The sequence below is a fragment of the Rhamphochromis sp. 'chilingali' genome (assembly GCF_963969265.1).
Source record: "Rhamphochromis sp. 'chilingali' genome assembly, chromosome: 2".
NCBI lineage: Eukaryota > Metazoa > Chordata > Actinopteri > Cichliformes > Cichlidae > Rhamphochromis > Rhamphochromis sp. 'chilingali'.
This window is the reverse complement of record NC_137930.1, coordinates 39,121,632-39,148,816: the sequence shown is the minus strand read 5'-3', so window position 1 is coordinate 39,148,816 and position 27,185 is coordinate 39,121,632. Positions and strand designations below refer to the sequence as shown.

Here is a 27,185-nt window from a genome sequence, read left to right as displayed (position 1 = left end):
TTAAATAGGAAAGGACCTGGGCTTGTTTAAGTTAGTAAAGATATTTCACATCTCCTCCAAGAGGAGTCTTCATTTTTAAGACAAAAGGTGGAGGGTCCCAGGTATGCAATTCATAGGAGTCATAAGACCGCCCTAAACTGGATGACTGAAAATCTACATAATCAAACACCATTTTCAGTTATTATAATTAAGTAAGTAAGATGGGAGCAAAGCAAAAATAAGAAGTCTACACCACTCTTTGAAATATCAGCGGCAGTGCGACCTGATATGACTTATGTGCACATGCGCAGTGTGAACTATAGGGGGCGACAGGCTCCTGCTATCACGCTGGAGCCGGTAACGGGGCGGAGAAGAAGAAAAATGCAGTTAACTGTTTGTTTTGATTGCATTAATCAGCTCGTGTAGGTTAGCAGCAGTCAGCCTCATTCGATCTGAGTGGAAATATTACCGTATGGCTTCATTTTTATGAGCTACGAGGGTAAAGTGGGGAGGAGTTCAGATTTAAATAGTTAAAATCGACTAACTGGACCAGCTACTTCACATGTTAGCGAACATCGGAGCTTCCTTTAAACATTTTTATCCTGAGAACAGCGAAGAATAGGAGAGACTGTAATAATCACACGGTGAGTTTGAAACCTGACATTACTCTGACTCCACTTCCTGCTGTTGACACACTCCAACAGGCTACAGTTTAATGTTATCTTTTAGCATGTTAGCTTATCCGTCAGCACAGTTTAGTGTAGCTGAACTTGTCGGCTGTCAAAAGGTGAGCACAGGTGGGTTAAAGGTGGTTGTCATCAGGTTTAAAGTCTACTGAGGTTTATTATCTTTTTCTAATTCTACTGATTAACGTCATGTCAGTTTACGGTAATCCTCCGTTCCCCTCCCCAAAGCCACACCCACAAGGGCCTTCAGCTGTGGGAAAATCCATACACCAAGCTCCCCGTGACTGCGATCATACAGATCACATATGTCATTGTGAAACATCTAGGAATGAACTGAGCAACCAAGTCTTTAAAGTCTATTCATAAACAAATAAGTCAATAAATAAACCAAATAATGCCATTATATACAATGTAAATCAGTGTAGCTGTTTATGAATTTAAAAAGTAAAACATAATTTTGTAATTTTAGTTTGAATTTGTATTCATTTGCTTCAATGTGTAAGTGTAAGCCCAAGGGGCCGTGCTGTTTACTGCAGCTGCATTCGCATTCACATTGAACTGTCTGTGAAAACACTGAGGCATTTTACTTTTCATAGACATCTATATATATATGGTGGTCTCAGAATCTCATCTCTGCTTTTTGCGGATGATGTGGTTCTGTTGGCTTCATCGGGCGGGGGCCTCCAGCTCGCACTGGAACGGTTCGCAGCCGAGTGTGAAGCAGCGGGAATGAGGATCAGCACCTCCAAATCTGAGGGATGAGTTCCTGCCCCAAGTGGAGGAGTTCAAGTATCTCGGGGTCTTGTTCGCGAGTGATGGGAGAAGGGAGCCGGAGATCGACAGACGGATTGGGGCTGCGGCTGCAGTGATGCGGCCGCTGCACTCCGCTGCACTGGTCCGTCATGGTGAAGAGGGAGCTGAGTGTAAAAGCGAAGCTCTCAATTTACCGGTCGATCCCTACCCTCACCTATGGCCATGAGCTGTGGGTAGTGACCGAAAGAACGAGATCGCGGATACAAGCGGCGGAAATGAGCTTCCTCTGAAGGGTGGCTGGCCTCTCCCTTAGAGATAGGGTGAGAAGTTCGGCCATCCGGGAGGGGCCCAGAGTAGAGCCGCTGCTGCTCCACATCGAAAGGAGCCAGCTGAGGTGGTTCGGGCATCTGACAAGGATGCCCCCTGGGTGGGGTGTTCCAGGCATGTCCCACCGGGAGGAGGCCCCGGGGCAGACCCATGACACGCTGGAGAGATTATATCTTTTGGCTGGCCTGGGAATGCCTTGGTGTCCCCCCCAGCTGGGTGTCCCCCCCCCCCCCCCCCCCCCCGCCACCTCCTTCACTAGCTGAAGGAGGTGGCTGGAGAGAGGGAGGTCTGGGCTTCTCTGCTTAGGCTGCTGCCCCCGCGACCCGGCCTCGGATAAAGCGGATGAAGATCGATGGATGGATGGATGGGTGATTTAAGTGTTCTAATTTCTCTGAGCATTGTAATAGACATATTAATAACGTTACTTGTGTGAATACATTGGAAATCTGTGATTGTTCACCTCTGAACACTGGTGGGATGAGGAGGAGTGTAATCCATAGTTACAGAAACACCTTTAACACCTACACAGAGCTTTGTGAAGGCTTTAGGGGTAAAACAGCTTGTCTCAGACAGAGAGTGAGCTGAAAGGCTTCATATACCTCCTAAACTAAACCATAAATAGTTTAGTCCCGGGATAAAAATGTAGTGCTGTAAATGAGCGGAATCGTTCCCTTTAAATCATTCAGTAATCACACTACAGCTTATTGTGTTTCTGTGATACAAGTTAAATTCATATTTATCTGATTAGTCTTTCATGTCTCTGCTTCTCCTAGAGTGCAGGTGGTGTGGTCAGGGTTGTCCAACCTGTCCGTCAGACCTCCGTGTGACTCTTGTTTGAGTGGAGGGGGAGGGAACAGGAAGGAAAACACCCGGGGTCAGGATGCCTCTATTCTTCAGGAAGAGGAAGCCCAGCGAGGACTGCCAGAAGAGACTCGAGTATCAGCTGTGCCGGGTAAGAAGAAGAAGCTGCTGGTGCTAGTGTTAACGTATCTATCACAAATCCACCCGCTTACTCTTAGTTATCCTCCTCAGTCTAAGGAAGCTGGTGCTGATGACATCCTGGACATCTCAGCCTGTGGGCTGTCAGAGGTGAGAGGAAAGCTGCACTGATCCCTGACAGCCATCGTGTTGTGGTTTACACATTAACCTGATGAGTAACAGTAGCCTTTATTTCTCTTTTTCTGTTATGTTAGCAAACTACTAATACTTCTAAACTACTAGTATTTTTGCTCTCTGTATAGCTATATGAACATCTGTTTACTTAACCTATTTGTGGATAATCTGTTCATCAATATTCCCACCTTTTATACTACCCATATCTGTATATAATCTGCTCTTATTGCACTTACTGCTCTTGCACTTCTGATTAGAAGCAAATTGTATTTCGTTACCCTGCATATATATTTTATATATTTATACATGTGTTATGACAAAAAAGTCCTAATCTATCCTAAACAAAGGAAAAACTCTGCAAACAGAAGAGAAATGGAAGAGAGCAGGGAGTCATTAGTGGGAGCACTAATGAGTCACAATGTGAATCGATTAGTTAGCAGTTTTCAACTTCTATTAAAAAAAAAAAGCCAAGTTGGAGCTAAACTGTGTTTTTATTATTGCTATTTTTGCTGAGAGATTACTTCCAGCTGTGCCACCATCAACAGAACAGCATTTTTCTTTCATTCTTTTCTTTGAGTCTTTTATCCCATTTTTTTTCCTGAGATTGACTAAGATGTGATTAAATTGTGCTGGCTACAGCTAATGTTTTCGTGTGTTACATCACAGGCCCCCTCGAGTGCCTTTTCCATCAGCAAAGTGCTTCATAAGAAGGTGAGACAGAGTTGCAGAGCTTTTAAGTGGTTTGATATTTATTTACTCAGTGAAGAGTTTCTGCAAAAAATCTCACACACAATATTCCTCAGACTCCAGAACTTAGAGCTTCAACTAGTGCTTTAGCTCCTCCTCTTTTTAGCTATCTCTCTTCTGACTGGCCAACCCTCACAGACTAACAGCAGATAGAGCAATGAAAATGTTACCTCTGTTTCTTTCATTCAGGTACTTATCCTCCACAACAACGAGCTGCGGCATCTGTTGCCCAAAGGCATTGACATCAGCACCCTCATTACATTAAAGGTAAGCCCTGGGACCCTGTGACATCATCATATCCTCTTCATAGGTGATGGTGTTTCTCTCGTTTTTTGTTTTTAAACGTACTGCATTTCGAATGTGTACCTCAGCTTGAGGCTCATAGCTCATCATCGTTTTTAACTCTGTGTTACCTTAGAGTTTGTTAGAGTTAGCATGCAGATGTTAGTGCTGGATTTATTTTCTGAGAAAACCCTCCTGTGACCCTCCGAAGGTTTTAGACCTGCATGAGAACAAACTCACCTCTCTGCCAGAGGACATCGGGAAACTGACGGCGCTGCAGGTAAAGCCTGCTCTCCAGTTATACGGGAAGTAAGTGTGAATAAATGTCGTCAGCATCCACCTGCGGTCTTTCTTCTTCTGTCAGATCCTGAATGTGGAGAAGAACCGTTTGAAGGCCCTGCCAGATTCCATCGGGAACCTGTGCCTCCTGCAGACTCTTAATTTAAAGGGTACGATGCTTCCTGCTTGCTTGCTCTGAAGCGAGATGAGTCACAAGAAGCTAGTTGTGTATTTTCTTTTTCTCTAACAGGAAACTGCCTCACTGAGCTGCCGTCCTCTGCTGGTTCTCTGAGCAGCCTGCGGACACTCGATGTGAGTGACAACAACATTGTGACGCTTCCCAAAGCGCTGGCCTACATCCGCACCTTAGAGGTGAGGTGTCCACTGATTCAGACCTACAGGAAGGCTGAAAACAAACTGGTGTTTTATAAGTGTGTGTGTGTTTCTGTGACAGAGTTTTAGCCTTGATGCTGCCATGATGTCCTTCCCACCTTCGTCTGTGTGCACAGAGGGAACAGAGAGCATCCAACGCTTCCTGTGCACGGGTAGGATTTGCCGCTCGTGGTCACTCATTTATTTGTTGATTAACGGCAGAAAAACGTAAACCTACAGGGTTCCTGTCTGAGATCACAGTCAAGAAAATTAATCTTAAAATGTCTTATTTCCTCAAACTGTAGGTGAGAATTCTGTTGATTGCTGCCTTTCCTACTGGCTCACTGAGATTTAGTAGCTCCTTAGATTTACCACATAGGGCGCAGATGCTGATGCTTCTTTGCTGTGTTGGAAATAATGAGCCTGTGGCGATGACGCAGACTAAATTGTAATCGATTGATGGTTTCTTGTAACAACAGTGAAGTTTTTATCAGAAGTTTAATCTTTTCTAAACATGCTTCAAGTGAGTATTTATCTATTTGCATCAGTGATACAATAATAATAAAAAAGGCACAGTCTGTTCAGAATTCATAGAAAATAAATAATGATAAATAAATAAATCTGTTTTTACACATTAATCTTGAAATTTTAAATTTGAGGAAACAAGAAATGAAAATGTTGGTCTTTCTGTGTTTTCCCGTGCCGCGTCACAGATGAGGTAAGCAGATGATGATGCTGATTTGTTGTTCGGTTCAAAATGCAGAAGTGCACAGAAAAAAAGGAAAGATAGCAGGGAGTTTGTTTCTAATTTCCAGTATAAAGAAAAAAACTGGTTTAAAAAAAAGGATTTAAAAAAGGGTTAAAAATACAACATTTTTTTCCACACGACTCTGTGTTAGTTCTTATTTACTACGTCTTAAAAAAGGTCTTAAAAGGAAAAACTTTGATATTTTTAAATAGTGCAGGAACTGTGCAGCCTTTGGTGTAACAGCACGTTCATGTAAACGTGATATGAGCCGAGTGTGGCTAATGTTAGCAGCTCTGGCAGCAGTAGACTTCTTCCTTCGCTAGTTAGCGTCAGCACGTCTGTGTGAATGTGGTTTACACCTCGATCATATCGGTTGGCTTTGGGTGCCCGGTCTGCATGTTTTTAACTTCCTGTCACAGAAAAAGAGACAAAGCTATGACTTTGTCTTTGAACTGATGGTGTTGTACATGAATGGAACGTGAATAATTAGTTTAAAGATTTCAGATGCTTACAATATATTGCATATAAAAGAAATGTTGTAGAAAAACATCAGATGAGCTTAAGGTCCGGGACACCGGTTTAGCTCAGTGCGTTGAGCGGGCGGTCACATGCCATACGAGAGATATGGCTGAGAGTGGCCGGCCCAGGTTCGAAACCAACCCGTGGCTCTTAGCCGCATGTCATCCCCTCTCTTTCTCCTTCCGCTTTCCTGTCAATAAAGCTGAAAAAGGCAAAAAAAGGCAAAAAAAAAAAAAGCTTCAGGTCTTCCACAACAGAGTTACTCTAAACAAACGGCAATAAATTCTACAAAGAGTTCAGTAAAATTCACAGATTTGACACGAACACAGACACTGAATCTGAAATCAGAACATGCATGTGTATTTTTACTGTTTCACTTCTCCCTCTCTCGTATGTGTGCGGTTACTTCTGCTGAGGCAGCGACTTTCATCTTGGCATTACCTCATGTTGTTTTAATCAGGCCGTGAGAATTCCTGGTCCAGCCTGCAGCTCCACCACTTTAACAGCATTGTACACTTTGCTGACCGTAGCATCAGGAGGCTTATGAACTCAAAAGACCTGCATATGCCCTCCTGGTTAATGAACAGCAGTTATTAAGGTGGAACCCATCTATAGAGACCAAAACTGTTGTTTTGGCACAAGTTAGAAGTTTTAATATCTAGGCTTCTCTGTGTCACATCACGGTGTAAACTAAAAATGTGCTGTATGATTGTTGTGGTTTGGGCAGCATGAAGGTGAATTGACTGGTTGGTTGGTTTGCTTTCCAGAGCTGGGAGAGGAGTACTGCCCACCCTCTCAGTACCTCCTGCCGGTGCTGGAGAGCGACGGCGGCAGGCAGAGCTCCGACTGCCTGGATGGGTTGGATGAGGCCTGGCAGGTACAGCTTTCTCTTGTGGAGTGTGTAGAGGACACGAACACCAGCTTCTTTGATACGTTTATGGATTTCTGTGTGAGATACTACAAGTGTCTTTCAGTGTTTCCTCTTTTTCTGTTGCAGAACAAATTTAGTGACTACGAGAAGAGAAAGGTTGGTGACAAGACATTCCTCATTTTTCTTCAACATCTTTTAATATCTTAGTTTTATCTAGTACCTTTTCTACTTCTTTCAGGCATACAAGTTTTCTTTAATATTTCCTGTGTCGTTTTTCTGCAACACCAGGGTGAAGAACAAAGTTATAGCACATCTTTCAACACAACTACTAGCTTTTACCGAACTTTTGAGTACATTACACAAAGAGAACAAAAGCCCTTCTCCTAGCAGAGAGCAGTTTTGATGTAATTTTTTTCGGTCAGTTTCAAACACGAGGTGCCATAAAGGACAGTACACGTATCTGATTTCCTGCTGTCTTCTGAAAATAACTTTTTTGACCACCAACTTCTCAACTGAAGCGTTACTGTGGTGCACCACAAGGTTCGATTTTAGGTCCCAGTTTAATTTCCATTTCTAGACTCTGATAAGTTTTGTAGTTCCTTTGCTGCTTTTTTGTGTTTTAATTGTTTCAGTGAAATTAAATATTCTTATTTTATTTGTTCTTATTACAATTTCTTGTTCTGTCCCCACAGAATTTTTTTTTTTTTTTTTTAGCTTATTATTGTGGAAACTGGCTGCAGACTGTAGCAGTAGTTATTATTTAGAGGGCTGAGAATCTGCAGATAAGGCTTTCTGTTCAGAGGTGTTGCATTATTTTTACATGAGCTGAATAAAGTGAAACCTGTGTTTGAGCAGCTGAAGTTTGAAAGTTTTCTGACTGGTTTGTATGTCCTGCAGGAGCAGAAGCAGCAGGAGAAGTTGGCCTTCGAGAAGCACCTGGAGGAGAAGCAAAGGGAGCATACCCAGCTTGTAATGATGAAAAACTCCAACAAGGAGAACATCCTCAACTCAGTCCGACAGGTAATAACAACCGCCCAGAAGTCTTCTTGATAGGTTTAATTGTCAGCTCCTTCTTTCTGTTAACACCGAATCATCCCTGATGATGATGATTCTGTGTGTAATTCCTAAAATTGCCTGTTTTATATGCTGTGTGTGCCTTTTAGGAGCAGGAGAGGGTGGAGCAGGGCGTCAGCAAGCAGCAGAGAGCTCAGGAGGCTGAGAGGCAACTGGTGCTGGAGAAAGTCAGACAAGCTGAAGACAACATCAGCAGTCGCATCAGCAGCCTGCTGATGGACAACAACAGGTCTGAAGGAGGGGTTTCTGCGGATACTTTAAATATGGCGTCTCCACTGATGAGTCTGTGCTAACTGCAGTGTGTTCATCTGCATCCTTGCAGGCAGAAAAAGAGTGCAGAGTTCCTCCAAGCCATGGAGGAGGATCGGTGAGTGTTCTGACCAATGATCCATAACACACAGGGAAGAGAAATAAGACTCTACAACACAGCAGCACTCATCCAATTGTTTCCCACTTAGCTGTCTATTTCTGGAGCACTTTGTGAAGGAGATGCATAAAGTGCTTTCAGGGATGGGAGGGTAAAAAAAAAAATAACAGCAGGACAAAAGAACACTTTACAAACCAGTTTGGAGGGCTTGATTTTCATATTCTGATCTTAATGGAATACAGATCGTGAGTTGCTGCGTTGCTCCTGTCTGGAATCTGACTCCATCAAAGCCAGTGGCGATGCTGTATTGTGATGGAGGTGCTGGTAGTTGTGTGAGATATTTCATGAGGGTACAGCGTGGTCCTAGTTGGACTTCAGTTGATATCTTGTCAACACATTACAAAGATGTTTTGTTGATAAAGTCACAGTGATTGTTTCTTCACATCCTGTTTAGGACTTAGCCGTTTTAAACACAGGAAGTTATAGAAAGTTCCTGTAAGTCTGCAGTGAAATGCTGAAACAAAATGTTTTCCCCTCAGGATCCGTATGGAACATCTGACCACCATCACGCAGGAAGAAGCTAACTCACTGAGGAAGAAGGAGGTGGCAGGTATAGAGCTTGTCTCATTCAGGCATTAAAACACATAATTTTACTCAGTTTTTTCTACTCTGGCTCTGTATGATATCATAGAGAGGGGATCTCCCTAATATGGTCATCTCAGGTATGGAAAGTTGATACTTAAAGTGTGAGATAAAGAAGGATTATTTTGAAGTCTGAATCATGCAAAGCTACTCTAAGAATGAAAACATAGAGCTGGAAAAGACAAAAACGTAGCTAGCATGCTCCTCATGTGGTGTTTTCTTCCCCTCTCCTTGCTCTCTGTTTTTAGCGGCCATGCAGAAGATGCTGTCTGACAGCTGCGCCATGAGCCTCCTCCAGGAGGCCAGTGACTACCGCAGACAGAGCCTGGTCACTGAGGCCTGCAGGAGGTCAGAAACACACATATACACAAACCATAAACAGGGAGACCTGTGACAGCTTTTGGAAAGATGTTGTAATCTCTTCTCCTTATGTAACAGTTTAGAGAATTTAGACAGGAAGTTTGACAAGATGCTGTGCCTCCAAGTTCTGGACAAGTCCAAAGCTATCGCCCAGATCTTACAGGAGGTAGGATGAGTAGAAATCAAACCCCCACTCTGTTTAAAGCTGCTGGACTCGGTAACCCACCTCGGTGACCTGCCTTGAATGGTTGTCTTTGCAGGAGGAGATGCAGAAGGCAGCATTCCAGGCGCTGCAGCTCCAAAAAGACGCTGTTCATGGGTACATCCGTAACCAGGTCGGTGACGATGCATCATTGTTTTTTTTATTTGTTTTTTTATTTTGCTTTGTTTTGTTTTTACAGCTCGTTTCTGCCAGAGGTCCAAAAAACTCAGTTAATTCAAGTCTAAGGAAAAAAAAATAGCTGAAAATGAAAAGACACTGGGCATTAACGTCATTTTACTTTTTCCCACAATCTGCTCATAATCAGATTCATCTTACTCATCCTAACAGTAATGAAGATGTCCAGTTTAAGTTGCTTCTCATAGATTATTATAGCCTCGGCAGCATGTCCCCTCTCCTTGCTTGCCTCATGTCTGCTTCTCCACTGTCCCTCAGATCCATCTCATAGAGGGTGAGTTAATGCAGCTGACTAAACTGGAGATTAAAAGACGCAATCTGGATGCTGAGAACCTGCAGGTGGGTGTCACCGCCTTCTTTGTTTGCCCTCCCATGTTTATTTTCACTTCCATGTCATCGCTTCATGGCAGCAGTTCAAAATTTCAAGAAAACGATCAGCAGCTTTAAATGTGCGACTTAAAACGAGTGACAGAGGCAACTACAGTAAACAAACTGTTAAGGTTTTAACTGGCTACCAGTGAGGTTTCAGGAAGAAAGCTTAAAAGCAAAACGGCAGCCAACATTAGACAGTCCTTTTAACTGATCGAGCTGCGATCAATAAAAATGCAAAGAACTGTCAATGCAGGGTTATCAAAAAACAAACAAACGCAAGACTAAAAAGGTGTTCCCCAAGGTTCAGTTCTGGGACCACTGCTATTTATTTTATATGTAAATAATTTCAGTCATATAAGACAAGTACAAACTTGGATTTTATGCTGATGACATGGTGATGAACTGCTCTGCACCTCCTCAGGACCACCTCTCTGTCAGCAGCAGACAGCTTTTAATACAGTACAGCTCAAACGGTGTGATTTATGCTGACAAAAGTAAAGAGATGAAACTGTTTCATGTTGTGTATTTTTGCTGTGTATAGTCACGTGTGTGCTGCTACTTTATGCGACTGCTGTTGGTTGTACTGCTGTCTGCTTTGGTGCGGAGGAAAAGATTCATATTAACTCATTCATATTAGTTCTTTTTTATTTACTTATTTTTAACGATGGAGTCACACTGCATTTTTTCTATGGTATTTTATTATAACATTGCACTCGAGTCCTGCATGGCCTTTTGAATTTGATATCCAATTTTTTTTTGTGTAATATTTAAATTTAAGTTTTTGTAATGTTGAATAAATAAACCTTAGTACTAACAAACATTGACTGCCCACAGCTGATAATGATGTGTGTGTAACGTCACTCCATTTGTGTGTGTTTGTGTGCAGGAAGTTCTGGTGGAGCAGCGCACGGCGCTCAGCGACATGTTGCAGCAGCTGCTGAAGCAGAGAGACCAGCGAGAGCAGGAGCTGCTGCAGGTTCTGGTGAGGAATTATCTCGTGGCGGTTTTGTTCTTCTTCTCCTAATTTCCTGTCATGTTTCTCCACTTCCTGTGGTGGGTGTTCATATTAAACATTAAGGTTCAAATAATGAGGTCAGCTTCCATACAGCAAGGCTTTGGTCTACTCTTAGTACTCCGTTTCATATAGTGACCTGAAACAGAATGGGCTCAGCATAGTCAACTTGTACCCTCTGTTTGTGAGAGGCAGCCAGTCAGAAGAAAGTTGGCCTAAAGGGGGAGGAGCTCAAACAGGTTGTTTCAGAGAGATGATGAAGGCTGCAGGTCTTGCAAGTCCCAGTATAAGATGAAGAAGTTCCACAACTCTCGGTGCTGAATCCAATAGAATTTGCTTTGTACATCCTTCCTTTATGTGGTGTCATTCAGTCATTTTCTGACATTTTTTTAATCATTTCTATACTGATGACATTCTGCTGTGTGCGTCTTTTAAGCCTTAGCGGATGAACAGATAACCGTTTATCTCGCACTATCTCTCCATCAATGATCTTGATTGGGTATTGTGTGATTATTGATCCTCCTGAACTATATAAATGTCAGTCAAACTCTTTCTACCTTCTCACAAGTCCAGCGTTCGTGATCTTTTCATTATATTTGATTCTTCTTTGAGCTTCAACTCTCATGAAAAATCAGTTTCACAATCCTGTTTCTTTCAAATACATTTCTGGTTTCTTTTCTTTTATTCAGTTTTAACTTTTACATTTTGTATTGCAATTAAATGCATTTTAATTTTCTATTATATTTTAATGTTTTTATTCCTTTTGTTGTTATGATGGCTTTGTGACCAGATGTCTATGAAAACTACTTTATAAATAAACTTTATACCTGTTTGTAGAGTTTGTGTTTCCTGTTCTGAGGATAAACAAAAACCCATGTTGTGTTTTTCAGGCTGAGATGGAGCTGAAGTCTGAGTCCAACCAGCAGAACTACTGGATGATCCAGTACCAGAGGCTGCTGGACGCTAAGCCGCTGTCACTCCGCATGCAGGTTACATAGCACAGATGAACATCTGCAACATCTGGAAACAGAGTGTGGCATCCCACCTAAAGCTGTAATCTCTCTGCAGGAAGCGGGTGTGGAGAAGGAGCTGGTGAACTTGCTGTGCAAACTGTCCGCTCAGCACTACCTGCCCATCCTGGCTCATCATCGAGTGACGACCGAGGCGCTTCACCACATGAGCTCCTCCGACCTCAAGAAGGTGCATCTGCAGCGCAAGTTTCTGTCTGGGCTGCTCGATTTGTTTTTTGTTTTTATTTTTTAAAATGTTTATCTTGATTATCTGTCATATTAACTGGAAGCCATTTGATTGGCCCAGGTCTAGTTTCTGCACCAGCATCTGTATGAACATCAACATCAAATAATCAATCTCCAGCGTAATGAAACAGAAAATTGGTTTATTTCACTCCATTATTTAGTTACTACTTCTGCCTTATTGAATATTAAAGATGAGATTGTTACCAGAGACAGGGCTCAGCCTGGCTCTGGATCCAGCAGTGTTTTGGACAGATTCTTACTTTTGACAGATCAGACTAAACTATACATTTGATGTTGTTATTTTCATAAATCGGGTAAAATTAGAAAAACAGGGAGGTGCTGTTTTGATGGTCTCTACTCTGAAGGTGAATGGTGTCTTGATTCACCTTCGTCACTGAGTAGCTGACATAGCCATCTGCAGGTTTCTATTCTCCAACTGGATCATGTTGCATTTAAAGATAATCTCAGTGTAACTTTTAAAGCTTTGTTTTTTTGGATCCATGGTGCCATGTCACATCCAGGTTTATGAAATCATCAGCTTTATGGAATTCTTTGTTTTCAGTTGGGCATCAGTGAAGCAGGAATCCAGAAAGCTCTTCTGAACTGGGCCCGGGAACGCCAGCCTCAAGGTACAGTCCACACATCACACCACAGCTGAGCGTTAGTCACATTGTAACACTGACACACTGCAACTGTTTAATGGGACAGAGATGTTAGATTTTCAGTGTTTAGCATGTGGAAAGTGACGTGATCCGTTTCCTCCTCTACAGGACCTTGTAAAGTCACCAAGCAGGAGGCGGAAGTGGAAGTCACCCCCTCTGCGCCATCTCCTTCCCCGCCTCCGTTCTTTCCCAGCACCTCAAACATCCAAATGCCCAGCCCACCACTCACCCCGGGGACCCCGGGGACCCCCGTCACCCCGTCAGCACCTACCCCTGTGGAAGGGCCGGGAAGCTCAGACTGTGTGGTCTGCATGGAGACCGGGGTAAGAAATGCTAAAATGGTCATGAGTTTAGTCTCAATGAGATTATAAGATCAGATGTCAGATTTGAGAGCAGAAAACACGTTTTTAGCATAAAAAACTGTTTGGGGTTTTAATAAAGGGGCAAAGTGACAAGTTTGACTGACAGGCATGATCTCAGTTATACAAACATGATTTACTGAGGTTTAGTACAAGTGTTGCTGCTGGGAGCATTAATGCATTAGAAATGAGGAGGAGGTGTTATCAGGATGAACGCTGAACCATTGTGCTCTGAAACCTGGATTTTCTGATTTTTTTTTTTTTCCCCTCATCTCTGATCTGATCTTAAATGGCAGTAAAACTTAACAAGTTTTATTCACCAAAACTGGAGCTTAGGCTTCTCGGTCAGTCTGTTGGTACAGCATCCTCACAGCAGCCCTATTATTGGCTAACTGCACTGAAAAGGCTCCAACAGCACAAACATGGTCCTGAGGTCCAGTTCAGGGACTCCAGTTAGCTGAGGTGAAGCCAAGCAGCTACACTGCCTGTGTGGCCATCCACCTGTCTGTCAAAGAGGCCACGCCCCTATTAATGCAAACTGTTCTTCAGATAAGATCCAATGGGACTGACACGCTTTTGGAGCCTTGTGTGGCCACTAGAGGAACTGCAGTTTTTGGCATGAGAGGTGTTAGTTTTTACGTTTTTTCCACTGTTAAGTATTTTGGTAATAACAGTCTCCACCTGCATGGGTGCAGAGGAAACAGGAAGTGCTGATGGCTCATTCAAGATGGTGAGAACCAGGACAGCCTGAAAGATGGCTTCAAAGTTCAGATTACTCACTGTCTCTCCTGTCTCTGCAGTCTCAGGTGATCTTCCTGCCGTGTGGTCATGTGTGCTGCTGTCAGGTGTGTAGCGATGCCCTGCAGAACTGCCCTCTGTGCCGGGCCAACATATCCCAGCGCATACGCCTCTACCACAACTAGACCCTCTTCCCTCACAACTGTCACTTTCAGCTATTTATGCATGACGATGAAGCTGCTGCTGTGTCGTGTCGAGAAGCTTTTAGTGGGTTTTTAAAGCGCTGAGCCACTTTTCCTGTAATCACCAAACTGTATTCTGTGAAGGACATTCTCAGATCTTTTTAACGTGTTTCCAGTCGTCTCTGGTGGATTTATTTGTGTCTGTTCTGTTTAAGTTGTGTAATTTTTATTTTATGTGATATATAAAGAGCCGAGTGGATGACACCACTCACTGACTGTTCACTGCCTTCATGACTGATGCGTGCCTTTTTCTATGACTTATTTTTTAATTTTTTTTTTAAATTCTAGTGTAGTAACCAAAGCTTAACGTTTAAATAACTCAGTATAATCTGGTGATCCTTAAAGATTTCTGTCCTCATTGCTCATCGTTTCCATCTCTGATTCGGCCTCTTACTGCTGCTTTTCCTTTCGTCCATCTGTTTCACCTGTACCATGTAACAAATGTCACCTGTCTGTGTGTAGCATCACTAATGCTGGTGTATTTTACCAAGTGCTCTTAACCTCTCGCATGCTTCAGTAAAGTCTCTCCTTTAAAAACTCCACATGAGTTTGTTCAGTGTCAGAGATTCCACCTCAGTGTCAATGTGATGATATCGTCAGACTGTATGAATATAAAATCCATACGTGTCATTTCCTGTGGTCAGAGTGGGTGTTTTTTTTTATTGATTATAACTACACAGGCAGATATCTCAACACAGTGTATGTATATAAACATGAGCTATAAAACAACTACACACTCATTTCTGAGCTTTTTCTACCTTTACTGTGACCTTTAACGTCGATTTGAGGGTATAACATTTGGATTTGATTAAATCCTGAGTTCCATTTTATCGAGCTATTGATGAAGTTGGAAGGCTGGAGCAGTGTGATCAGAGATGTTACCTGGATCTAAGCCCAGCCTTGAAATATTCTGGATTTTCACTCAGTGACAGCACCTTTTCTAAACTTATTCACTATACTATACATTGAAATGATTATAATATGTTGGACATAGTGTGCTAGGCTCTTCCACAGAGTGACACTGAAATTAAAAATCTAAAGTTCTCACAGTTTGTTCAGTGTGAATCTTGTTTCCTGTAACTCGGCACAAAATCTGCTTCTCGGACTATGAAAGAGTATTTTGTATTTCTTCAGTGGTTTAGTGACCATCAGATCAATCACAAAAGTGCTCTTATTCCATAGATGACAGTCCCTGTGACAGCATATGAAGTGCTTTAACCAGTCCATTTATCATAATACCAGAGACTGTATCAAATGATTAATAATCTATAAAGAAATTTTTAAAAAAGAAAAAGAAAGTCTCTGACTTTTTCCAGAACATTCATCTGTTGTGGTTCAAGGTGAAGGAGTGAGGAGGTTTGCAGGAAATTTACTTGACCACGAGGTGGAGACAAACACAGAGCAGTCACTGTTTGATATTTGACATAAGACAACATTAAGCACTGTAGGCTAATATAATTTTTAAATGAGACATAATGAAGCTACATAGTGGATGAATCAGGAAATTAAATTAAAAAAATATGTTTTTTTAAGATGTTTTAGGCTCAAATTTAAGACAAATCAATAAAAATAAGTCACTTTGTAGCTGTTATTAATTAATACTTAAACGAAAATTATGTCTTCATCAAGTATAATGTTAACAAAAATGAAAGAATAAAGAATAAACAGCAGAAGTTGCTTGTGAAAGAATTTTTTACGTAAACTTTGTTATTTCTGATTTTCCTCCGGGGCTCTGAACGCAGCATCGGCCTGTGAGCTAATCACAGCGTGCCTGCCGTAAAGTGTGGCGTTGAGGGTCATCATGACCAGTTAATTTTGTTCATTTGTATAAGTTTCTAGGTAATTGTCGACGAAGACAGCGACGGTGAGTGGATTTGTTTGCTTGTGGTCATAAATGTGAATTATAGACGAAAAAAAATAAATAAGTAAAATAGCGGATCAGATTTTTATCAGTCGGTTAGCTAGTATTCTAGCACGTTAGCATGCAGCTCAGTTATGTAGTCCTGAGTGAAGGTGAACATCTGCTAATTTAACTGTTTAACTGTTATATTTTATTCATTTCATTATATCTACTGTAAAAAGTAACCGAGATACCTGCTGGTCACGGAAAATGGTTTGTTGTGGCCCAAATAAAGAAATGCGGAACATATATTTCTGAGTGAAAAATGAAAGTATTGCTAATCAATGTGTTCAGAGCCAACGTTTCCTGTTTGACGAGTCAGCATGTATTTATCACACAGACATGTGTACATGTGCGAAGACAGTCTCATGCTTATAAGGATGAAAGTCAGATGATTAGAATTAAAGTCACGTTATGGTTTGTATTGTTTAATTGATTGTTTTTACTGAAAACTAACAGCAGAGCTCTGCTTTACGTTTATTGGTTTCGAGTCTTCTGTTTATGGGCACTGTTTTCGTCTAGTATCTATTATAGAATAGATAAAACTTTATTCTGCGCCAGAGTCGAGCATCATCTTTGTTTCACCAAAACATTCATTCAGAACTTCATCTGTTTACATGTACACAGCAGGCAGCTGAACAAATGCAGCTTCCTGTCCAATAAACTCTGGGTTATTAACCATGACAGTGAAACTCTATCACTGTCACATCTGGGAACTTCGCCACTGCCTGGGTCACCCAAGGAAAACTGAACCTGAGTCCCCATCTGGGGCCAGTTAAGAGGAAAATAAGTGGCTGTGTCACATGAGCCAGGAGCGAGTTTACCAGGGTCTTAGCCTGAATGAGCCACACGTGTCCTAACTCCTGCTGTGGGACTGCATGCTGAGTGGCTCAGAGAGAATCAAACTCTTTGCTCCATGTTTAATTTAGTCCCTGAGGCTTTTTTGTATCCAAAACATGATGAGTTTCTGTTCTTGTGTTTCTGTCAGCAGTCATGTCAAATCCTGCCCTGCTCGTTCTGTACGGGAGTCAGACCGGGACAGCTCAGGACACGGCACAGAGGCTTGCCCGGCAGGCACAGAGACGGCGGCTGCGGGTCCGAGTGATGCCACTGGACGACTACAATGTGGTGCGTAAGACCTTATTCAAAAATAAGGGGGGGGTGTTAAAGTTTTCAGAGCTGTGACTCGATAAATGTGGAATAACTGTGGGGTCACAGTCGGTGTTTCACATGTTTATACCCAACTTTAGTCCCAGAGCTGCTCCTGAGTACTCCTCCTCAACCTCACAGCGTGCCTTTTTCCTCCCATCAAACAGGCCAACCTGATCACCGAGTCTCTGGTCGTCTTTGTTTGCTCCACTACTGGTCAGGGAGATCCTCCCGACAACATGAAGGTAAGAAAAATGAAAACTGGAAGAGTGAAAGGTGACCTTCCAAAAAGGAAATATTATTTTTAAGCACAATTACCTTTTTACTTCAAGTCTTTCCAGTTTGAAATTAACCAAGAGTTTTCCTTTTCAAAGTTTAGAGTGTTTCCCCTCTTCATCCTGCTAAATGTAAGGATCTTTGAGGTCTGTCCATAAGGTTTTTGAGTCAGTCAGTCATGGTCAAAGCTTCAGAGTGAATTAGATTCGAATCCTCAGATTAAAATCAGATCAGATTCACGCGAAACACATGAAACACATTCTCGGCTGAGAGAGACATTAAAGCTTTTTTAAAACTGTTGTACACTATCAGTAGCGTCAGTAGCGTCGGACATAACAGGTGGATTTCTCCTGGACTTATCAATATGAAGGTAAAGTGTTGTATGGCTTCATTAAATGTAGTGAAGTTATATTAAAGAAAGAAGCTAATTCTGAGGGTCAGTGAGAACCTCTGTGGTTTTTCTGAAGAATGATAAAAGATTTCATGCACAGCCAATTATATTTTGAAAACCTTTACCTGTGTCTGAGACGTCCATGTGTTCTTTGTTTTAAGAATTTCTGGCGGTTCCTCTTTAAGAAGTCTTTACCTGCCGGCTCTCTGAGTCAGCTCGACTGCGCCATCCTGGGCCTGGGAGACTCCTCGTATCCAAAGTCAGTCCAGGATTTATGCTCGCTGTTCTCACCATTAGCCTACAGTGACTCGTCTGGTTTTTGTTAAAGCCTGTGCACGTTGTGTGCACCGCAGGTTCAACTTTGTGGCCAAGAAGCTTCATAAGCGCCTCCTGCAGCTCGGTGCCTGCGTGCTGCTGCCCGTGGGGCTGGCTGATGACCAGCATGACCTCGGGTAAGAGACAAGTGTAAACATGAACATGGCGGAGGGTTTGTTGCGCGTGTGCTGAGCTGACGGTGTGTTTGACGCAGAGCGGACGCTGTGATCGACCCCTGGTTTGCTTCGTTTTGGGGGAAAGTGTCGACTCTTTACCCGACTCTGTCCGGCATGATGCCGCTGAGGGAAGACGAGCCGTGAGTATCTGCTCCACGTGTCCCTCTCTCAGAAAGCGTACGTTTAATTTATAGGTTTGTTCTGTCTTTTTTGCGACAGACTTCCTCCAACCTACACGTTCCACTTCCTGGACGACATGCAAGAGAAGGAGGAGGTCCAGCTGAGGATTCCCATGGATCAAACTGTCCCCTCCCAGTCTCACCCATTTCCTGCCAGAATGGTGTTCAACAGGAGGGTGACGGAGCCGTCGCACTTCCAGGACGTCAGGCACATTGAGTTAGACGTCACTGGGTCCAACATTGAGTACGTAACCTTGATCCCCTGAAGATTACTTTTCAGACCTGCATGGTTTTTTTGTCCTGAAACGCCTTGTTTGGAGCAGAATCTGCTCTGAATACGACCCTGAGTTTCAGTATTTAAGTAAAAGCAGTAAGCCTCGTTGGTCTGCCGCCATCTCCAGCTGTGTTGCTGTCCTCCAGGTTTGCTGCCGGTGACGTGGTGATGATGCGCCCATGTAACGCCCCTGAGGATGTGCAGCAGTTCTGCCAGCTGCTGAAATTGGACCCAGAGACCCGGTTCACTCTCAGCCCCACAGACAACACTGCAGGTCAGTCCCTGTTTCATAAATATCCCTTCCTATCAATGCACTTCCTTTCCTTTGAATAAATCTGACCTCTGAATGTTTTAATGACTCTTAGTCAGATCTATAATCTGTATATAAAAGATCGAGGTAGCTATAGTGACCTCACTGTTTTCATTTAAAAGCAGCTTGGAAATAATTTTAAGACAATCACTGATCAGTCTGAGTCTATCTTTCAGTCCCAGCCAGGCTTCCTCAGCCCTGCACGGTGCGCCACCTGGTGGAGAGTTACCTGGATATCGCCGCTGTGCCTCGCCGCTCCTTCTTCGAGCTGCTGTCCACCTTCGCCACCAACGAGCTGGAGCAGGAGAAGCTGGCCGAGTTCAGCTCAGCGGCGGGCCAGGATGAGCTGCATAACTACTGCAACCGACCCCGACGCACCATGCTGGAGGTAACGGTCGAAGAGGTGGAGCTTAGAAGCAATTTTGCAATTATTAAACCCAAACAGGATTCAGACCTGTGTAATAAATAAATCTGTCTTCATCTGCGTTTTACCTCCGATCTGCTCCTTGTTGCTGCAGGTCCTGGCAGATTTCCCTCACACCACAGCAGAACTCAAAGTGGACTATCTCCTGGAGCTTTTCCCTGAGATCCAGCCTCGCTCCTTCTCCATCGCCTCCTCTCTGCGGGTAGATCATCCTTCTTTATTAGATTTAAAAAGTATTTATATTTTAGCGTTATAGCCGTCACTGTAAAGATGTGGTCTGCCTGCAGGCCCACCCAAACAGGATTCAGGTCCTGGTTGCTGTTGTTTGCTACAAAACCAAACTGTATAAACCTCGAAAAGGCCTCTGCTCCTCCTGGTTAGCCTCTCTGGATCCTGCACAAGGTACTCCACCTTATCTGTAGCATATGCTCACCGTAACTGTTAGCAGCCACCTACATACACTGATGATTAGATTAGGGCTGATTAATCAAATTCCAGCAGTGAACTGGCATCAAATGACGACTCTTTTTAAAATTCATTTTGGATATAAAGCTCTAATTTTGAACAAACCTCATGCAATGTAACCCTGAAACTACTTGTGGTATAGGATAGTCTTCATTAAATAAAGTTCAGCTGAAATCCTGAAGAACTTTAAATAATTAGATCGGATTAATAAGTCAGTCTAATTAAAGAATTTAAATGTTTTCCTAATCTGTGTCCCAGGCGATGTGTATGTGCCTTTGTGGGTGAAGAAGGGAAGTCTGAAGTTCCCCTCAGACAAGGAGACCCCGGTGATCATGGTGGGACCTGGAACAGGAGTGGCCCCCTTCAGATCGGTGTTACAGGAGAGGACCGCTGAGGGGAGAACTGGTGAGATATCTGATTACATTTCCCAATCGCTCCACAGTCTCTCAGAGCTCACGTGACGACACGCCTCTTCATCCTCTTCCTGCACGGCAGCTAACGTCCTCTTCTTCGGCTGCCGCTCCAAGTCCAAAGACTTCTACTTCAGGACAGAGTGGGAGGAGATGATGGAGGCTGGATTCCTCACCCTCTTCACGGCCTTCTCTCGAGACCAGGTCAGAAACACGCTCCTGTTAACCCTGTAAATAATCACCAATATGAACAACAGCAAATGGGAGATGATCAAACTTCCAGTGTCCAGGAGTTCGGTAGGTTTTGACCTTCAAGCATTATTGTGTTTGTTCAGGAGGCAAAGGTGTATGTGCAGCACCGTGTGAGGGACAATGGTGAGCTCCTGTGGGACCTGATCGCCAATAAAAACGCCTGTTTTTACATCGCTGGGTGAGTCTGAGGCCTCGAAGCTGCCGCTGATAACCTCCCCCACTGAAACTCAGGTTGTAGAGTTTAAAATACAATTCTGGGACAAAACAAAAACCCTGGTCTTTTATTGTCTAAGGATCACATCTGGAAGCTAGTTTTGATTCTTCTTTAACTAAACTTCAGGTCTTCTTTGTGTTTCCGTGCAGCAACGCTAAACAGATGCCAGCCAGTGTGTGCGACGCCCTCAAAGAGGCGTTCCAGCAGGCGGGAGGTGTGTCCGCTGAAGAAGCCGAGCAGATGCTGGCGACCATGGAGAAGACGGGTCGGTTTCAGAGCGAGACCTGGTCGTGATCGCTCGGCCCCAACAACCTTTTGACTACACTGGGATCCGTCCAGCTGTCAGAATCAACTTATTCCAACAAATGAAAGAATAACCAAAAGTCTCTGTTTGACGCTCTCTTCATAGAACGAGATCATTTCACCCCACAGAAAGTTCACACTTTGGCTCTGTTTGTGGGTTTGGATGCTTTTAGGGTTGGGCTTTAGCTTCATCTGCATATTTTCTACACACTACTTTAAAAACCTGAACAGGCTGCTTTGCTTTGAGCTAAGTCGACTGTTATTGTGACGCAGCCGCAGAGATGTGCTGCAGTAGATCATTGGACCAGTTTCCTTAATTCTTTCTACTGCGTTGGCCTGCTGTGGAAACCCAAACCAAATCTGGTGCTTCCTACACTTTCATTCATGAGAAGTCTCTGGAGGTCATGATGAAAAACCTCACTGATCCCCCAACATATGAATCATTTTAAAGTCAAGCAGTAGAAGATCTAAACCCTGATCCGTGAACGACGTACCCAATAGTTTTTAGCTTTTTCTGTGGAAGAGTACTGTAGTCACCACACAGTCTCTGGTGTACAGCATCACTGAATATTACCCAATAACAGGGACAGAGAGGATTGCATCTCACAACTGGAATCAAGTTACAGAAACAGTTTAAGGAACAAGTCGCTCTTCTCCTCCTTCCTGCCTCCATTTCTGATCGTCTGTGACATCAGGAGAATCTCAGCAGGTGGTGATCACAATATTTCATCACATCAGTTTGCCTGATTGCATCTAACCTGTATGAAATCATTTGGCGTGAACTTTTAGTCAGATAAACCCTTTGAGAACTGTATGCACTGCAGATAAAGGGCATGTTCATTCCTCCTGAACAGGAGTTATAATGGTAATCTGTGAAGTATTTATTGCTTTTCTTGAGCTTTATTAAGTGTGTTGACCAGAAAGTAAAACCAAGTAAACAGTGTTGCCTTAAAGTACGTCAGTGAGGTCCTAAACTCTTAAATGAAGCTATAAGCATTCAGTAAAATACGTCACAATAAACTGTCTGGATCTGAAAACTCCTCCAGAGTGTTTTTGTTTCTGGTTTCTTCCTGAAAATTAATAATTCATACAAGATACATCCACCATCAGGCTGCATCTGAAATTAGCCGACTATGAACACTCCAGTGACTAAGCTACTGATCATTACAGGAATGAGCCAATCAAATCATGCAAACGCCACAGCACTGCTGCTGACCACTCAATGTTATGAAAACAGCAGACGTTGATCATTGTGAGTAATCAGCCAAAGCAACGAGCGGCTAGCTCAACCTAAATTTTAAAGCTCCGGGGTTATTCGCTGTTACTATGCCGACATGCCAAGCAAAGACAAGTCTACGCTGTAGCCCCCACAGCTGGCTGACGGTGGGTTTGACATCTGTAACAAGAAACAATGGAACTGAACAGGCCAATCACAGTCATCATCAGCCGTGAAAACACGACATGCAGTTGTTTATAAGGAGGCGCACGGCAGATTAAGGTGAAGGCTTTCATTAGGGTTTGTGACTGGATCTAATGTATAAATCCCACATTAAGAGAATTCTTGTTCATGTAGTGCTTGAACACCTGATGTGGGCATTGCATCGGTTCATTTTGATGTGAAACTGCACAGCCAATTGTAACACAGCTCCACAGGTTTCTAAAAGTAAATAAAGATGCTTGGTTGTGTGCTGTGAACAGAGAGCAAAGAAACACGACACTGACTCCATTTCCTTATTTTTATCTTCCAGCTTCCCTGAGGTAAATGACTCTCAGCACTGACTCCGCCCCTTCATACAATCCCACTACACTACAACTCCCAGCATCCAATGCGGTGTCACCGTCCACCAGATGCATGTGGTGCTCTTTTCTCCCGTGCATCATTAGGCAGGCTTTCAGGAATTGTAGTACAAACCTGGTAACCCGGATACAACCACTCAGTTAGCTAACCGTTCACACGTATAAAAACACCTTAAGGAGAACGTCCAGCCTCACAGATCAAAAATCGACTGCTGCAATAAATACATCATTTTTATTGATCGTTAATCTGCAGTTTGGTGTATTTTTCCTATAAAATGTCCAGAAGTAACAAAAATCTCTGTCACATTTTCCTTAAAGTGAGCTTTTTAAAAATACTAGGCGATATAAAAGCAGCAAATCCTCACAGAGAAACCGTCCGTTAGATAACTGTTCAGGAGACAGCGACACAGCTGCATCTGGCGGACGTCCTGAGAAAGTCCAGCACAGGAAGTGGCGTTTGTGGATGATGCAGAAACATTTTGATCATTACCCCACGCTGCAGTGACCCCAGAATAGACAAAGCCCACAGTTAGAGAGCGACCCATGATAGAAAACAGACTATTAAAAAGCCCCACCCCCTTCGCCGCTTGTCCTCTATCTGATGGCCAGCGTGTGGACCTGGTAGAGCTCCTTCGGGAAGTTCTTTTGTTGCTCCTGATGGACGATGCGGAGGCCGGCTTTGCTAACCAGGCTGCACACTATGTTCAGATCGCGGCACACGCTGCTGTCCTCCTCATCAGGGATCACGCCCTCGTATGACACGTTGTCCTTGATGACAATGAGACCGTTGGGCCGCAGCGCCTTCTGACAGCGGCGCAGGAAGTCTATTAGGTGGTCGTCTGTCAGGTGACCTAAGGGTGGAAAGAACAAAAAAATGAATTAGAATGAGGAAAGTTTAGGTCCCACTCCGGGTCAGGGATGAGTTCCTGCCCCAAGTGGAGGAGTTTAAGTATCTCGGGGTCTTGTTCGCGAGTGACGGGAGAAGGGAGCCGGAGATCGACAGACGGATCGGTGCAGCGGCTGCAGCGATGCGCACGCTGTGTTCCCCTGGACAAGCTGGTGGAGGTGGCTGGGGAGAGGGAGGTCTGGACTTCTCTGCTTGGGCGGCTGCCCCCGCGACCCGGCCCCGGATAAGCGGAAGAAAATGGATGGATGGATGGAAGTTTAGGTCATCTAATCGCGCACCATTTTTCATTTGCTTTCCGACTCAGACTCACCAATGACCCACTGGATCCAGATGACATCATAGCGCCCGCTCTCCGGCACAAAGTCCTGCAGGCCGCAGCAGAAATAGTTGCCCACCCTCTTGCTGTCGTCTCCCAGGTACGTCTTGGCTTTGTCCAGGAACTCCTGTGTCACGTCCACCAGGTCAACAGTCTTGAACAGCGGCAGCAGCAGGCGCTTTGTGATCCTACCGATGCCTGCGCCGCAGTCCAGAGCGCAGCCTGAGCCAGTCTTCCCCTCGCCATCCTGCAGAGGAAAGAGAAAAAAAGATGACTAGGGTTTACACAAAGACCCAAGTAAAGCACAATTCAACTGCATCACAAACAAGGAAACAGCAGCACTCGCTCCCTTTGAAGGTCATACAGCTGTTATCACCCATTTTTATCCACAGATTACAAAATAATAAGCTTTTCCTACATATAATCCAAAGCATAATGATAATAATTCACTGGAGAACCCTACAAGGGTCAGATCAGCATGTCGGATTAGTGGCTGCTTGGCACGTGAAAGGTCTTGTTCTCCGGTTTTTCATTTCATTATTAATTTTATATTTTAACAACCAATGTCTGAAAACAATGTTTGAAAACCATGAATTCCCTGTACACAGAGTGCTAACTCAAACATGCTACAATCTTTTTAGAGGTTCTTACGCCAAGGAATTTCTGCAGGAAGGCCTTGGACCCATTAATGTCGATGCTGGAGATGCTGCCATAGCCTCCCAGCATGCCGTCCACCGTGGGTGGGATATCCTTCCAGTAGTCCTGAGCGTTGGAGTAGAAACTCACCTCGTCCTCGACTATGTCCCCCATCCTGAAAGGAAAATGCACAAAAATGTGAAAATCAATCAATGGCTGAATCATGAAAAAAAAAAAAAAAGCTTCAGTCAACATCAAAAGAGATTCAATGATTTTTGAAGGAGGTTAAATTTGCAATATCACTGACCACTCTTATTTTGAAAGTTCAGTTGATGCTAACCAGCTGCTTCTTCCATATAGAGTATATCTGCTTGTTTACACTGAAAGACTGAATTATTAGCGGCGTGGTGCTCCATGGACAGGACTTCTGGACCACATCTGTGCTGTTGGTGTCTTTTTAGTGTTTATAATTCCATCATCTGACCAATGATGTGGCCGCTGTGCGGTTAATTGTATAACAGGCCATCCAAGAAGTCTGAGCTCCAGTTTTGGTGGGTGAAATAGTTGGATTTTTGTTTGGAGGTGTCTGCACTTTAGTGGCTCTAAAAAGATCCAGAAAGATTTCTGCTGTGGCGTCCATGAGGTCACGCAACTGTTTCGAGCTTCAGCTCATGGTCAGACTGACTCACATTCCTGTGGGAAAAATTTAAATACCTGCCTAAAGGAGCCTGAGAGTTGTGCTGCTTTTATTGTTATGATGACAGCAAAATGCTTTTTATTGTCTCCATTCTGGACAGAAGACCGAGCCACACTAAAAATAAATAAAGACACCTGCGCAGAAATAAACAGGCTAGGTCCTGTTTCTGAGCAACAAACCTCACTCTCTGGCACCGGACAGTGGGACATGAGGTCTATCACCTGTTCATCATGAAAGGGGAACGCGCGCGCGCGTGCGTACACACACACACACACACACACACACACACACACACACACCAAATGTGGCATCATGTGGCTGCAGTTCAGCTGTCAGCGCCTGTCTTGTGAGCAGGACAGAGTGGATGGTTTAAATGTGCAGAGTTTTGTGTGTTTCACACACGAACAGCCTGACTACAGAAAGAAGCAGCTACATGAAACCATAAAACTGCTATTTATTATTATTATCATTATTAATAATACTTCACACTGGGGCTGTGGACGTAATCACTGCCAGGCTTTAGGACAGTTTTCTGTTATATTTTTCCTTCTTGTATCTGATTTACAGTTACAGAACGAAATACTCGCTTTTTACAGCCAATATTTTCCCCAAATCTGAGTAACTGTGTTATAAGTGGAAGTAAATGACTGTTTATGATTTCTGATTTAACCGAGCAGTTAATAAAGTTTACAAAGTCCTCTTAAAGTGACAGCTGCACCTATATCTGCCTCCCACACCTGCTCACTACAACAAATAACTGCCTGTTTCTGTCGTTTTTAATCAGAAACTTCCCACCTGTCGCTCTCTGTCACTTTTTACGTACTCTCCCTCTCCTTCGTCTGACGCTCTGCACGTGCTAACTTGCACCTAGCCGCCGTCGTTACGCTGTTTCCGCTGTTTAATACCCGCCTCTGCCGGATATCAGCCCGATAGATTCACTCTCCGTGATCACACCGACCTGGTCTGGAGTCAACGCCTGGTCCCACTCCCTCCTCGGCCCCTGTTGAACCCACTCCCGGTGTCTGCTGTGCTTCACTTTTCTATTTGGGACCGTCACACACGGTACGTTACTTCCTCTTTTGGTTTCCTGGGAGAAGAAGCGGCCACAGCGCCCCCTGCTGCCCTTCGTAGACCCACTTCTTTCACCTGTGCTTTTGGACCAGGTCATTTCAGACCCAGGATGAAACATAAAAAACACAGCTCAGGATCATCTCTGCTTCCTGTCAGGGTTACTTATTATGACTTTCTATAAGAACTGTGGCAAGACAAGGAGAAAAAAAGCCGAGTATAAAACAAAAAGGTCCACACCCATCTGCCTCACCTTAAAAATCCCTGTTCACTTTTCAGTGGTTCCAGTCATCTCTGCATGTTAAAAATTAAATAATAAAGCTACTACTACTACTCATTATTATTATTATTATTATTATTATTATTATTATTATTATTATTATTATTATTATTATTATTATTATTATTATTATCTTGCATTTGCCTGAAGTCTGTATTCCAGATGTTCTTCACATCAACTATACTTTCCACTTCCTCCTTGGAATCCAAAGGTGTTCCCAGGCCAGACGAGATATGGAATTTATCCAGGGGGTTCTGGGTCTGCTTTAGGTGGCGTCCTAACCAGATAT

The 27,185-nt window shown here is 43.5% G+C and overlaps 3 protein-coding genes across 6 annotated transcripts; 2 read left to right on the top strand and 1 right to left on the bottom strand.

Moving 5' to 3' along the window:
- The first annotated feature begins 317 nt into the window (after window positions 1-317).
- On the top strand, window positions 318-14,377 carry lrsam1 (leucine rich repeat and sterile alpha motif containing 1). The gene is made up of 25 exons (XM_080870511.1): window positions 318-623; window positions 2,519-2,697; window positions 2,778-2,834; window positions 3,525-3,569; window positions 3,795-3,872; window positions 4,099-4,167; window positions 4,252-4,336; window positions 4,417-4,538; window positions 4,621-4,711; window positions 6,573-6,682; window positions 6,803-6,832; window positions 7,574-7,696; window positions 7,840-7,979; window positions 8,073-8,117; window positions 8,657-8,727; window positions 9,008-9,107; window positions 9,198-9,285; window positions 9,380-9,454; window positions 9,775-9,855; window positions 10,775-10,870; window positions 11,791-11,889; window positions 11,969-12,100; window positions 12,719-12,785; window positions 12,927-13,141; window positions 13,978-14,377. The coding sequence occupies exons 2-25, from the start codon at window positions 2,626-2,628 to the stop codon at window positions 14,098-14,100; spliced, it is 2,214 nt and encodes a 737-aa protein (XP_080726637.1). The 5' UTR covers window positions 318-623; window positions 2,519-2,625; the 3' UTR covers window positions 14,101-14,377.
- A 1,508-nt stretch (window positions 14,378-15,885) lies between these two features.
- On the top strand, window positions 15,886-22,773 carry ndor1 (NADPH dependent diflavin oxidoreductase 1). Of its 2 annotated transcripts, none has more exons than XM_080870522.1 (15): window positions 15,886-16,021; window positions 17,049-17,185; window positions 17,374-17,451; window positions 18,035-18,132; window positions 18,227-18,325; window positions 18,403-18,504; window positions 18,584-18,787; window positions 18,964-19,091; window positions 19,304-19,515; window positions 19,646-19,753; window positions 19,839-19,953; window positions 20,275-20,421; window positions 20,512-20,630; window positions 20,762-20,856; window positions 21,042-22,773. In XM_080870522.1, exons 2-15 carry the CDS (start codon window positions 17,051-17,053, stop codon window positions 21,184-21,186), a joined length of 1,785 nt encoding a protein of 594 aa, XP_080726648.1. In that variant the 5' UTR covers window positions 15,886-16,021; window positions 17,049-17,050; the 3' UTR covers window positions 21,187-22,773. The 2 variants fall into 2 exon arrangements, with proteins under 2 accessions (XP_080726648.1, XP_080726649.1); XM_080870523.1 differs by having other exon boundaries at window positions 15,894-16,021; window positions 17,046-17,185.
- Window positions 22,774-23,205: 432 nt separating this feature from the next.
- On the bottom strand, window positions 23,206-26,643 carry ntmt1 (N-terminal Xaa-Pro-Lys N-methyltransferase 1). Of its 3 annotated transcripts, none has more exons than XM_080870550.1 (4): window positions 26,507-26,643; window positions 24,867-25,026; window positions 24,210-24,462; window positions 23,206-23,843 (listed from the first exon to the last, which is right to left on the bottom strand). In XM_080870550.1, the coding sequence occupies exons 2-4, from the start codon at window positions 25,023-25,025 to the stop codon at window positions 23,587-23,589; spliced, it is 669 nt and encodes a 222-aa protein (XP_080726676.1). In that variant the 5' UTR covers window position 25,026; window positions 26,507-26,643; the 3' UTR covers window positions 23,206-23,586. The 3 variants fall into 3 exon arrangements, with proteins under 3 accessions (XP_080726676.1, XP_080726677.1, XP_080726678.1); XM_080870551.1 differs by having other exon boundaries at window positions 26,458-26,575; XM_080870552.1 differs by lacking the exon at window positions 26,507-26,643 and adding an exon at window positions 26,344-26,452.
- Window positions 26,644-27,185: the final 542 nt, after the last annotated feature.